The sequence below is a fragment of the Sus scrofa genome, chromosome 1, assembly GCF_000003025.6.
Source record: "Sus scrofa isolate TJ Tabasco breed Duroc chromosome 1, Sscrofa11.1, whole genome shotgun sequence".
Taxonomy (NCBI): domain Eukaryota; kingdom Metazoa; phylum Chordata; class Mammalia; order Artiodactyla; family Suidae; genus Sus; species Sus scrofa.
In genome coordinates, this window is record NC_010443.5 from 75,378,713 (window position 1) to 75,392,031 (window position 13,319).

Consider the following 13,319-nt stretch of genomic DNA (forward strand, 5'->3'; position numbering starts at 1 on the left):
GATTAAAGGAGAGGAACCTTGGGTTGCAGGGGTCCAAGGAGGTGTGGCTCAGATTGGTTAGTTTGCATATCAAAGGTATGCTGGGCCCTTAGCCATCTCTAAGAATTGGCTACCCAGGGAGAAGCAATCTCTCCCCAGCCAGCAAGGTTTTTTAAAGATGTCAAAACATCATAATAAACAAAAAATCAGTTTTAAAATATAAGCAGTACAGTCAAAGGAATGAACAGTAAGATGTGAACAAAGCTGAGCCCAGAGGCTGAGAGAGAGAAGTAATTTTATGGATTAGTGGGAGAGAAGCACAGGCATGACATGGAAGAAATCCTTGGTTCAAGGAGAGTTTGTAGGATATTGGGCTTCTGTGCTCTTGATTTGGCCTGAAAATAAGTGTTTCCATCAGAATACTCTGAGTTTTGGTAGTGTTGACTAAGGCAAAATGCACAACCTAAAATTGGCAAAATTTTATTCAGGAACCTTACTGAAGACGATAGCCCGATAGCCCGGGAGACAGCCTCTCAGACAGCTCTGAGATGCTGCTCTGATGAGGTAAGGGAGGAGCCAGGATATACAGGAGTTTTTTTCTTGGAGGGAAAAAAAAAAGGTGTAGTGGAACATCAAAGGATTACTGATAATAACACAAAAACAAACATCTCAAATTCATGATTTTAGTGCTTTTCTACATATGGGAAGATGTAAGAGTCTGGGCTCATTAAAATTATTTCTTAGGAGTTCACCTCATGGCTCACTGGTAACAAACCCAACTAGGATCCACGAGGACGTGGGTTCAATCTCTGGCCCTGCTCAGTGGGTTAAAGGATCCAGGAGGGCATTGCCGTGAGCTGTCGTGTAGGTCACAGATGCAACACACATCCGGCACTGCCGTGGCTGTGGTATAGGCTGGTGGCTATAGCTCCGTTTCAACCCCTAGACTGGGCACTTCCATATGCTACAGGTACAGCCCTAAAAAAAAAAAATGTTTCTTAGATATCCATCTTACCTATCTAGGGCCAGTACCCTGTTTTATGCTATCCTGCATTCCCCTCAGAGGGCACCATTGGGAGGGCAGCTGCGTTGGCTGATGGCTTAATGGCAGTCAGTGTTCTTTCTTTTTTTTAATTCAATGAATTTTACTATATTCATAATTGTACAACCATCATCACAACCTAATTTCAGAACATTTCCATCCCAATCCCCAGTCCATCCCTATCCCACTAACCTGTCTCCTTTGGTAACCTTAAGTTTTTCAAAGCCTGTGAGTTAGTTTCTGTTCTGCAAATAAGTTCATTGTATCCATTTTTAGATTCCACATATAAGTGATAGCTTATGATGTTTATATCTCACTGTCTAACTAACTTCACTTAGCATAATAATTTTTTTTGTCTTTTTAGGGCCACACCCACGGCATATGGAGGTTCCCCGTAATAATTTCTAGGTCCATCCATGTTGCTGCAAATGCCATTATTTCATTCCTTTAATGGCTGAGTAATATTCCATTGTGTATATGTACCACATCTTCTTTATTCAATCCTCTGTCAATGGACATTTAGGTTGCTTCCATGTCTTGGCTATTGTATATAGTGCTGCAGTGAACATTGGGGTACATGTGTGTTTTTGAGTCATAGTTTTCTCTGGATAGATGCTCAGGAGTGGAATTGCTAGATAATATAGTAATTCTGTTTTTAGTTTTTTGAGGAATCTTCATACTGTTATCCGTAATGGTTGTGCCAATTTATATTCCCAACAGTGTAAGAGGGTTTCCTTTTCTCCATACCCTTGCCAGCATTAACCGTTTATAGACTTTTTGATAATGGCCATTCTGGCTGGTATAAGGGGTACCTCATAGAAGTTTTGATTTGTATTTCTCTAACAATTAATGATGTTGAACATCTTTTCTTGTGTTTTTTTGACTATCTATAGGCAACATTCTTTGTTTACTGAAATGGCAGGGAACACTTTTTTTGTCTGTAGTACCATTGTTTTAAGTAGATATATACAACCTATGAGGGAGGTATATATGTAGAAGATGCCTTGGCAGTTTAGAGGAAGGTCAGAAGTGGTTGATAATGAGCTCTGCCTCACTTGGCCCTACTAGGCTGGAAGGTCAGAGCCATGTAAGCCCATCTTTGTATCTCAGACAGTTCATGACAGTGCCCTGTACATAGTGGATGCTTGCTACATCACTGTCACGTGGGTGTTGAGTGAATCATGGGTCCCTTGGCAGGGCACATTGAGAATCATGAGAAAACATGTGACTGATATGAGATACAGGAGAAAATGTTTGTGTGTGTGTGTGAGTATGTATATATATATATGTATTTCCATATATAATATTTTATATCCAAGCTCTATCCTTGAGCTATCAGGATTAATCAATAATTTTAATCCAGTGTCTCGATATATAACTGTATGCAACTATCTTTTCTTAATTGTCACAAAAATGTGGAAAAGTTAGTATGATTTTTGCACTAGTACACCGGTTTGATGTGCAAATATAGTGTTTCCTTTATCTGTCTTTGAACTTAAGTTCATAAGCCCCTACTCCTGCTGATGACAAAAGGATTAAACCTTTCAATTCCATGTCATTCCAGAACATTTAGAGTTTAAAAGTAGTCAGTTTGAGATATAAAATCAATTAATTTAAGATTATCCCCTTTTACCTGTATTTTAATTGTCTCCTCTTCACCCTCTTGGTGAGGGTCGGGTTCTGACCCAAGATTATGGGGACAGCCGAACATGTGACACTAAATACTGGACAGAGGAGATCAACAGCAGTTTTTTAGTCATATTCTCACAGCCAAGGGAAATAGAACATGGCATGCCTTACAGTGCCACAAAGGATTTGCACTTGTGAACAGAGTGAACAACCAGGGGCTCAAGAGGCAGGCTTTGTAATACCAAGAGGTTGTGGTACCTCCCGGTTCCCATGGGAGGATGCAGCTGGTTCTTTTGAATAATTTTGTGGTCTGGGAAGGAGCTGAAACCACTACCCGTGGACAAGCATTGGTTGTACTTGGTCCCTTTGATATGGAAGCTTGTCCAACTAGGAGACCTTACCCATGGGAGCAGAGTAGGGAGGGGAGCTTGTGCTTAGGGCATTCAAGGCCTTCCTGATTTTACCAGATATCAAGGCAACAGAAATATTGGACCTTAACTTCAGGCCTTACATCAGACCCTTCTCCTTCATCCCTCTCAGAGGTGATCTAAGTTCCTAGGGGTGCTTATAAATCATCCTAGCAGTTGAAGAGGAGCAGCCACCTCATTCATCTCTGTCCAACCCCAGATATCTTCTGATCAGCCTGATACTCGGAACCCCATCCAGATATCCCCTTGTAGGGTCTTAGGAACTTTCCAGGTCTTTCCCCAACACTTGACTATCTGCTAGTATCTGGGAGGCTGACTCATTTCCATCAGCACTAACTTCTCCCTCGGTCATTACTAATCTCTTTTTTGAAATCTGCTTTGTGCATAACTTGGCCCCAGCCCATGGAAGATTGAAGCAAAAGGTGCCTGCTGTCCTGGGGACCTTTGGGGTCCCATAAACTTATCCTGTGTCAGCATCTTTTCTTAGGCATCCACAGGATCTAAGCTCTAGAGACAGTCTTTCCTTGCTTGCTGAACTCATTTCCTTTGGGGCAAGAAAATTATTGTAATTTATCAAGTATACTTCCTTCTCTGTGACTTACGGTTCAAATTTAATGCTCTAGTCTTCAGGATTTTTGGTTCTTGATATGAAAAACCAAATTTTGTTCAGAAGAAGAAGCTTTGTCTCTCAAATCCCAGGCTCTAATAAAATTTAACTTAAAATTTGGAAAATATAATGTGTGTGTATATATATATACACACAGTCACTTTACAGCAGAAGTTGGCACAACATTGTAAATCAACTAAACTTTAATAAAAAATGAAATAAAATTTTAAATTTTTAAAATTTGACTTTACATGTCAAGTATTGCTGCCTCAGCTACTGGTCTTAAAATAATCAATTGAACAATTGATGTCTTTGTTCTAGAGCTATAGCTGAACTGTCTAATAGAGTAGCCACATGTGGCTCTTTAAAAGTTTAATATTGATTTAGATGTAATAAAATTTAAAATTCAATTTCTTTGTCATAGGTGCCACATTTCAAGTGCTCAATGAGGCTAGTGTGGCTCAATGTGCCACATGTGGCTAGTGGCTCCCAAACTGAACAGTCAAATATAGAACGTTTCCATACTGCAGAAAGTTCTGTGAGGCAGTGCTAGTCTAAAGGATAGCTACCTTTCCCTTGAGGGCTGTGAATTATGAGTGGGAAGGGTAGTGTGTAAAGAAAAGGGAGAGAGGGATGATGTTGCTGGGGAAGAAACCTGTTGCTGTCTCAAGGTGTTACGTTGCTACGGTAACCTTGAAGAGAGTTTTGAGCTTTAGAAACTTGAGAAACTGCTTTTAAGGAGATTCCCTTCCTGTTTTGGTAGGAGAACATTTTTGGCAGCTGGAAATGCTCCTGCCTACCAGTCTGTCACAGATGGCATGTACCATGGGTTACCACCACTGAGCAACTCTCTCACGAAGAGCATTTTTGCTTCACAGCTCAGCCTGCCCCAGCCATTGGATCCACAGAGCCTCCAGGTATGTTGAGAGCTATTTTTATACCAATAAGGTATATGTTATGCAGAGGGGGCTCTCTGTGCCCTAGTGCTCTTCAGCCTTTGTAGGCTCCCCTTCACTCACAGAGTGGAATGTCTGGGCCCCCATGGCCCACTGTTATTCCCAGTCAGGAGCTATGCCTCCAAACTGCTCAACAGGCTAATTGGGACAACAGCTTATCTACTCATAACTGGTAGCAAAACCAACACTTGCTCCTACCATGTAATAAATAATAATGATAGCAATTACAGTACATAAGTTAGGTATGCAGCTGAGTTTAGAACAACCCCAGTTACAACATGTGTTATCGAATATGATCCTGGCAACTCTTATTGCTCCTAGGCACCAACTATATTAGCCACCTTCTACCACTAAAGAGTTTAAGTTCAGGAAGTGTAGAGATCAGACTGCTGGGCAGTCATGGCAGCACTGGGTCACAACCTATGATAGTTATCTACAGTTTCAGAGCAAATTACCCCCAACTTTAGCAGAGTAACCCAATAAACATTCATTATCTCTTATAGTTTCTGAGGCTCAGAAGTCTGGGAGCAGCTTAGCTGGGTAGTTCTGGCTCAGGATTTCTCATGAGGTTATGACAAGTTGCTGCACCTCTTAATGGGAAGAGAATCAAGTAATTTGAGGCCGTATCTTTAAAATCACCTCACAAGCTCAGATTTTTTTACTCTAAACCCTCCAACTTAATGTTTTTATGTTAAAAAGCTAAGCCAAGTAACATCAACATCAACCGCATGCAAGTCTCACTCTTCTACCTTCCCTAGCTATAAGACAGTGACTCTTAACCCAAGCCTTGACCCTCATTTAGTCTTGAAGACAGGGTTGGACTGACTGTTGGGTCTGTTCCTGCTGCCTTTGGGTGTTGCCTGGAGTTAGATGGATGCAGGTGCCCTGGCTCCTGCTGCCTGAATCAGCCCCAACTCTAGGAATTTTCTGAAGCCAGCACTGGGTCTGGAAGTATAGCATGGGGTCAGATGGACAGGCCTACTATAGCCAGGGCTGAAGGTCCTGCCTCAAGAAGTAGGGGACCTGCCTTGGCTGTTGGACCATGATGCAGAGAAGACAGACGCCTATGTGTAACACTGTGACATTGGCCTTGAGTTGTTGCCTAGAATTGGAGCACAGTGGTCAAAAAGGACAAATATTAAAGGTTCCTAATATTTAAAAAATGTAAGTAAGTTGACTTTTGTTGATTGTAAATATGTCCCAGGAGTTCCTGTCGGGGGTTAGCAGAAACAAATCTGACTAGCATCCATGAGGATGCAGGTTCGACCCCTGGCCTTGCTCAATGGATTAAGGATCCGGCGTTGCCATAAACTGTGGTGTAGGTCACAGATGTATCTCTGATCCTGCTATGGCTGTGATGTAGGCCGGCAGCTATAGCTCCAATTCAACCCGTACTCTAGGAACTTCCATATGCTGCAGGTGCGGCCCTAAAAAGACAAAAATAAATAAATAAATATGTCCCATCGGTTTTATACTATTCTGGGACTTCCAAACTGGTGCTGACTAGTTACACTTAAATCTTAAGCACACTTCTATGTTTAGCCACTTTCTGAAAAATCAATTTAAAAAATAATATTATTACTCTCTCTGCATTTTCAGGGACTATCCATCAGGAACTATTTCTCCAAAATAGAGAAATCATTCCACAGTGTCTTGGTGTGCAGACATATATACAAATGTCTATTACTTGTGGACATTGTTACACAGCATTATTATGTTTATTATTTGATTCTTTTAGGCATTTGTGCTGTTCCCTTGGAGAGCATTTCTGCAAGATGGAGGACCGTTTCCAGTTACGAGTAGCAGCCCAGATACTCTAGAGTATAATATGCAGGTAGGATAGGTCTTCCCACTTATCACAGAGAGAGCTGAGTACAGACTGCAGAGCACACGTCACTGAGTCCATAGGTCAGATCCTCCATGCTTTAGCCAGTGGTGAATAATTTATGAGATAAGCAAGGTGTTTGGCTATGAAGCTGTAAACCAGTGCTATAGGGTGGGTCGTGTTTTCTTATGATAGAAGAAAATCATGGTTTTAGCTGGTATCAGCTTTTTATCAGCTGAAATTCCTGTGGCCAATAATGATCTGGGGGAGCTATCATCCATTTCCAGTCACTCTCTGGGCTCCTTAAAGTAATTCCCAGGCTAGCAGTTCAGAGGTGTGTGGCTCCTGACCCACTTATAGGGGTAGCAATAGAACTCTTTAAGCAGGACTCAAAAAGAGAATTTCTTTCAATTATATGTTTTCCCCCTGATTATTTAAGCAAGTGTTATTATTGTGTTTTAATTTTTTAATAGAAGATATAAATAATTATTAAAAACAACATGAACTTCAATCATAAATTTGCTTCAGATAATATGGAGGTGGGGAAGTGATGAGGATAAGGCAAGACTGACCATAAGTTGGTGATTCTTAGGGCTGGGTGATGGGGACTATTCTGTTTGCTTTTGTATATGCTGACAATTATCCATGGGTTAAAAAAAATTTAAGTAAAATGGTAAGAATGGTTTTAAAAAAATCATAATCTCCCACTATGAGACAATCACAGTTCATTTTGTTTTTTTCCCAATGCATGCATGTATTATATCTGTACTTTTAAAGGAAAATTGATATTATACATATATCATATACAGGCACCATTCTAAGTTTTGAGAACCTTGAACTTCCATACAGAGCCAAAAGTCTGATATGTTTAAGGAGGACTTTGAGCTAGAAATGTTGCTCTGATTTTTATGGATTTTTTTTTTTTAATAGTTGAGAGGGCAGGGCTTATAAACACAACTACTCCTAGTTTTCTCCCTCAAAGCCATGTGTAAAGGAAATATAAAAGAATTCAAAATTGATGCTTTGGTTTTGTTTTGTTCTTTTTTGTTTCTAGCTATGCCTCTGTGGGCTGAGTGACCGAGACCTCAAGGCGGCTCATGGAGAGCTGGTAGGCATGCAGCTGCTAATGGAAGATGTCCTTCGGAGTCACTATCACATGGTCATGGAGGATCCCCCCGGAGGTCAAGCCACACTGGACAAAAATATACAGGTATTCTTGGTGACCAGTCTGCATACTTATCCAATGCTGCATTGTACTGAAGGAGCTTTCTGTTTGGGAGATGGACTAGAGAGTCAGATCTGTTCCCCAGCAAGGTTCCAGGGCTGTTCTAATGCCACCCAGGAACAGGAGAGAAGCAGGGGTAGCCCATGAGAACCCCTCCAAAATACTTTGTTTCACAGAAAGTCTCATAACCAGTGGTATATCAGAGATCCTGTCGTGGCGCAGTGGATAACAAATCTGACTAGGAACCATGGGGTTGCTGGTTCGATACCTGGCCATGCTCAGTGGGTTAAGGACCCAGCGTTGCTGTGGCTCTGGTATAGGCCAACGGCTGCAGTTCCTATTAGACCCCTAGCCTGGGAACCTCCATATGCCACAGAAAGCAGCCCTAGAAAAGGCAAAAACACTGGAAAAAAAAAATCAGTGGTATATCCATTTCTTTTTTTTCTGGTGTTTTGTTTTGTGTGTGTGTGTGTGTGTGTCTTTTGTCTTTTTAGGGCCACACCCATGGCATATGGAGATTCCCAGGCTAGGAGTCCAATTGGAGCTGTAGCTGCAGGCCTATAGCAGAGCCACAGAAATGCCAGATACGAGCCGTGTCTGCGACCTACACCACGGCAACACCAGATCCCTAACCCACTGAGCGAGGCCAGGTATCGAACCAGCAACCTCATGGTTCCTAGCCAGATTTGTTTCTGCTGGGCCACAATGGGAACTCCTTTTTCCTGATTTTAAAAGAAATTAACGCACTTTGCAGGCCCTGAGCACTGTGCCTTGTGTGTCTCATCAATAAATTGTGTCTGAACACTAGTAAGAGAAGATTATTAATTGATAATATTGTCCATGATTAAGATCTGTTCAGAGTACTTTATTAATTATTAATTTCCTTAATTCTCATGATAATTCCATGAGGTAGTTACTTTCAGTATTCCCATTTTATAGATAAGAATTATCAAGTCTCAGAAAGTTTAAACGATGTACCTAATAACCAAGAGAGAAAAGAAACCTAGGTTTCACCCTAACATCTGGCCCTGGAGCTCCCTCACACTCTTATCCGTAATGTTGCTCCAATCTTTACCCTCTCCCTCAGCAAACCCATCTACTTTTAAAACTTTGATGGTTTTACATGGGATGACTCCAAAATCCACATGTTTGATCCAAATCTCAATCCTATTTGACTCAGCTGCCTTGTTCCATCTCAGAGACAGTGTGTCCATGAATGAGCTCGTTTTCCTGCCCCCAAACATGCTCCTCCTTCCTTATTCCCTGTCTGTTAACTGCCACCTGCCCAGTTGCCCAAGCCAAAAGTATCTGGATGCCCAGCTTTGATTTCTCTCTGTCATACTCCACAGTCAGACACCAGCTTCTACTATCCTATTGTTTTAGTATCTTCCAAGTTTTCTCCATCCTCCCTCACCACTCCCCTCCACCAGTCCAAATCACTATAATCTCCTATTGCTGGGCTATGATCATAGCCTCCAAAGGACCCCCTGTATTCACTTTTGCCTCCTTCACATCCATTCACCAGGATAATACTTTTAAGTGCAAATTGATTGTCACTTCCTTCTATATCTCTTCAGTGACTTCCACATGCCCTAAGAAGAGAGTCCAAGTGCCTTAACCAGATCTTCACAACTTGATTCCTGCTGATACCGCTACCTTCAACTTCTTTCATTTCGTCAAATGCATCCCACTGTCTCTCCTCAATACCTTCATGCAAACTGGTGCCTCTGGTGGAAAACTTCCCTCACCTCCCACTCTCTGCTTGATTGATCATTGATTAACTCCTACTTATTCAGATTTCAGCTTCCAAACCACTATTTCAGAAGCTTTATCTGATCTTCCACCTTTGAGCCAGGGACCTTCTGTGCCAGTCAGGGTGCCCCTACTAGAAGTAACTAATCATGACTGAAACTAGAGTCTGTATTAATCTTTCAAAACAAGTCTAGAAGGAGACAGTTCAGGTCAGGGCAGGCACCCAGCTCTGCCATCCTGGACGTGTCAGCAAAATGTCTCCCTCCTCCTTGTAAGATGAAAACAAGAGCGAAAAAGCTTTCTCCTTAAGGGGCTTTGTCTTTTTTATCAAGGACAGAAATAATTTACAGAAGACTTCCAGGAGATTTTTCTTTTTACTGGCTAAAACTTGAGTCACAGGTCCACTTCAGGCCATTTAGTAGGAAATGAAGTGTGTTCAGGTGTGCCATCTAAATTCCACAACAGAATTAGATGTTTCACCCAGAGGGAGCAATTGCAAGACTGGACATAGACCAAGTAGTGCCAAGACCAAGAAGCATGCTGGGCCCTTTGGTCCCTCTGTTTGTTCTCTTTTGACCCTGTTTCTGATGGGTCTTTCTCTGGCAATCCCACTCTCCTCTGCCTCGTTCTTTATCTGTCTCCTATTCCTTTTCCCATCCTGAAAAACACTTAGGAAGAGAAGACTTCTCTTAGTATGGATGTATTAACAAGGTAATTTTGCTTTAAAATTATTATTTATTTTAATTAGTTTTATTTAAGAGTATTTAAATATTCATAGACAATAAGAAGCACTGGAGTTTATGCTGTCTGTGACTTAGGACTCCAGGTTTCCTGTCCAAGCTGTGCCACCAGTTATATGATCTCTTAGACTTCAGTCTCTTCAGACTCCTAAGTGAAGGTAGTGGATTAGCTCTGGGCCCTTGGGCTCCTCAGAAGCAGCTTGGGGCTTTTTGAGTGGAGGGGCCAACTATACCGCCTGTAGGTGCCCCCCTCCTTGTCGCTATGCTTGGCCTTGGTCTGTTGGATATTTTGTGTCACTGAGTAAGATTTTGTTTTCTGAAAGGTTGTCTGAGGATAAAATAAATCTGGAAATGCTTGAATTAGCTGACTGTTGAGGAGATAGGCTACTAGGTTGGAGGGGTTGCCAGCTGTTGGTGGGATTCACTTTTGCCTGAGTCTTGCTTGCCAGCTCTTCCTCTGACCCAACCCTCTTTCTGGTAGCCCCGCCCCATATGTTAGTAGCACTGATCTGTGATCCAGTTACACCAGGTGGTGGTTCTTTCTGTTTCTTGCCAGGAAACTTGGGTGTCCCATATGCTGTTACCTGAATATTCTCTAAGTCCCTACCTGTCACGATATCGCGGTCTAGGATTCCAAAGGAAACCTCCTTTTCCTATAACTGAGACACTGTCATCAGACTGAGGGTGGGATACAGGTGCCCATTCTATCTGTGACTCTCTGGGTGGCCCCAGCCCTTACCCCTCTGGCGCAGGAGGTCAGGGACCTAAAAACCTTGTTCCCTCCACATCCCCCAGGGATCACAGCAGCCCCTCAACAAACACTTATTTAAGGAGAGCACCAATGAATAAATGAACAAATCATAATTTTAAAGTAAAACTGCCTTTTGAATAATAAATTCCAATCAGAAACCATGTTGTCTGCCTAACTTTTAAAAGTTGGGAGGAGAAACAAGAGAGAAGATAAACTTAAGTTTCCATTTCATTACCCGTAAAACCCCCAATTTAAGGTTATGACATACCTCTACCATGATGGGTTATTAGATCTTGAGTGTGTTGAAGAGTGCTTTCTAAAATTCCAAAGCTAGACATGAAAGACTCCATTTTTCAAAGGCAGATAAAATGTTAACAACCAAATAAAAAAATTTTAAAAGTGAGTGTTTCAAGACTCAAGCAGCAAATTGAAACGGAGACATTCCTCTTTGTTCTGTATACTGTCTGTTCAGGAAGGATGCTTATCCTCTTTAAGGTCTATATGTGCCGTTGGCCTGTAAACTATTCCTCCTGGAGGGAAAAATCTTTCTACAAATAATTTATTCTGTATGAGCTGCATATAAAAATTTATCCTGTATTGGCTCATGATCAATAAAGAATTTCTCTAATGCTTCCAGCCAAATTTGTCCAGAGTGCCAGGATTCAGAAGTCAGTTCCAGAGCAGCCCAAAGTCCTCCAAGCTGCCAGGGGGCCCGTGCAATGCAGTGATGTCCTTTGCTTTGCTGAGATCATTTCTGGTGCTGTGGAAGCAGCTGGAAGTTCTAAAGGAGCACTGGGGCCGACTTAAGCTGCAAGGCCAGGACATCAATTCTTTGTCTCTCCACAAGCAGTTCTCAGAGCTGTATGAGTGAGTGTCTCTCAGGGGGAAATTCATGTGAAAGATTAGCACCCTGGGGTCTGGCAGATTCCTGCCCTTGCTCTCAGGGGGAGATTTGGTCCATGAATCCTGGTGCATCCAGCTCCACAGATCCCAGAGGAAGCTGGGCAGTGTGTCTCTAAGGACAGTGCTTTATAGGAAGAGCTGGGTTCTGTTGCCTGCCGGGACAGCTTGGATTCCGCTGAGCAGTGTTGTGTATCGTTTACCCAGAGTTCTGTCCCTGGGAACTGGAGCTTCCGAAGCATCCCTGCAGCGCTGCCTCTGAGCTTTTAGCTTTTAGCTCAGAGGCTCCCAGGGAGCGCTGGGTGGGAAGTGCTGCTGCCTAACCTCCTCCCTGCTCTCTGTCCCATTAGACCCAAATCTGATGAGTGGCTAAGAGCTTCAGGCATCGCAGCCAAAGGCCCAGTATGGTGCAGCATGAGGTCTCTGGTCTGCTGGCTTGTTTTCTCAGCTTCAAGCCCTGCCTGGGAAAGACCTGTGGCTTCTGCCATGTTTCTGTTACCAAACAAGCATTCACTCAGCACCCACACACTACCCTGGACCTTACTGAGGGCACAAAGGCTCACTTTGGTGGCCTGAATTGTCCATCTTGTGAGTTATGACAGTCAGCTTCCTGGTAAATAGGGAATGAGAAGACATGTCAATATTTTGAAGAATGAAGACTGAAATTAAATGTGCCCAATGGGATGAGGCCTCGGGATTTAATATTGACTAAAGGAGTGACAAGTGTGGTGAATTTAAATGTTGATGTGTCTCTTAAGGTCTGGGTGGTTTATACATGACGACAGGAAACAGAACATGAATGAAAAGAACCTTCAGAGACTCTGAAGGAAAAAAAAAATATATGTTTTCTAATTTCTGTTTCTCTTCTTTAATAGAACTGACATTCTCTACCCTAGCATGAAAGCTATAGCTAGGCGGATGGGGAATGAAGATGAATTTGAAGGACTTATAATAAGTTGTCAGTCTATTCTTCCCCCCAGAGGAGCTTCAGAAATTGAAGTAAAAACTCAGCAGGTATGCAGGAGCTATTTTGAACTTGGATTGAAAATTTGCTTTATGGCATTAACATGTAAGGCGACAGATATACTTAAGTGGTGGTTTTTGGTTTTTGGCTTTTGTTTTTTGTGGGGTTTTTTTGCTTTTTAGGGCCTCACTTGCAGCATATGGAAGTTCCCAGGCTAGGGGTCAAATCAGAGCTATAGCTGCTGGCCTGTGCCACAGACACAACAACACAGGATCTGAACCACGTCTGAGACCTACACGACAGCTCACAGAGCAAGGCCAGGGATCGAACCTACAACCTCATGGTTCCTTGTCAGATTCATTTCCACTGCACCATAACAGGGACTCTAAGTGGTGTATTTTTTAAGTTAAGTATAAATTGAAGGTTTGTAAATTGTCTGAAGAACCTCTGAAGGAACAAAGCATTTAAAGTCATGCAGGGCTTTGATTAAGCAAATAACTCCTCCTTAATATCTCAGTTCT

The 13,319-nt window shown here is 42.3% G+C and overlaps 1 protein-coding gene across 14 annotated transcripts in view; it reads left to right on the forward strand.

The window, feature by feature from the left end:
* Positions 1–13,319, forward strand: part of C1H6orf183 (chromosome 1 C6orf183 homolog) — a 203,437-nt gene that overhangs the window by 150,578 nt on the left and 39,540 nt on the right. For all 14 annotated transcript variants that reach the window (XR_002343788.1, XM_021090812.1, XM_021090809.1 and 11 more), the window contains 5 exons: positions 4,449–4,602; positions 6,380–6,475; positions 7,521–7,676; positions 11,572–11,801; positions 12,710–12,848. Coding sequence is in view for 13 of the 14 variants with exons in the window: in XM_021090812.1 (XP_020946471.1) it covers positions 4,449–4,602; positions 6,380–6,475; positions 7,521–7,676; positions 11,572–11,801; positions 12,710–12,848 (775 nt within the window). In the remaining variant the exon portion in view is untranslated. The remainder of the gene's footprint in view (positions 1–4,448; positions 4,603–6,379; positions 6,476–7,520; positions 7,677–11,571; positions 11,802–12,709; positions 12,849–13,319) is intronic.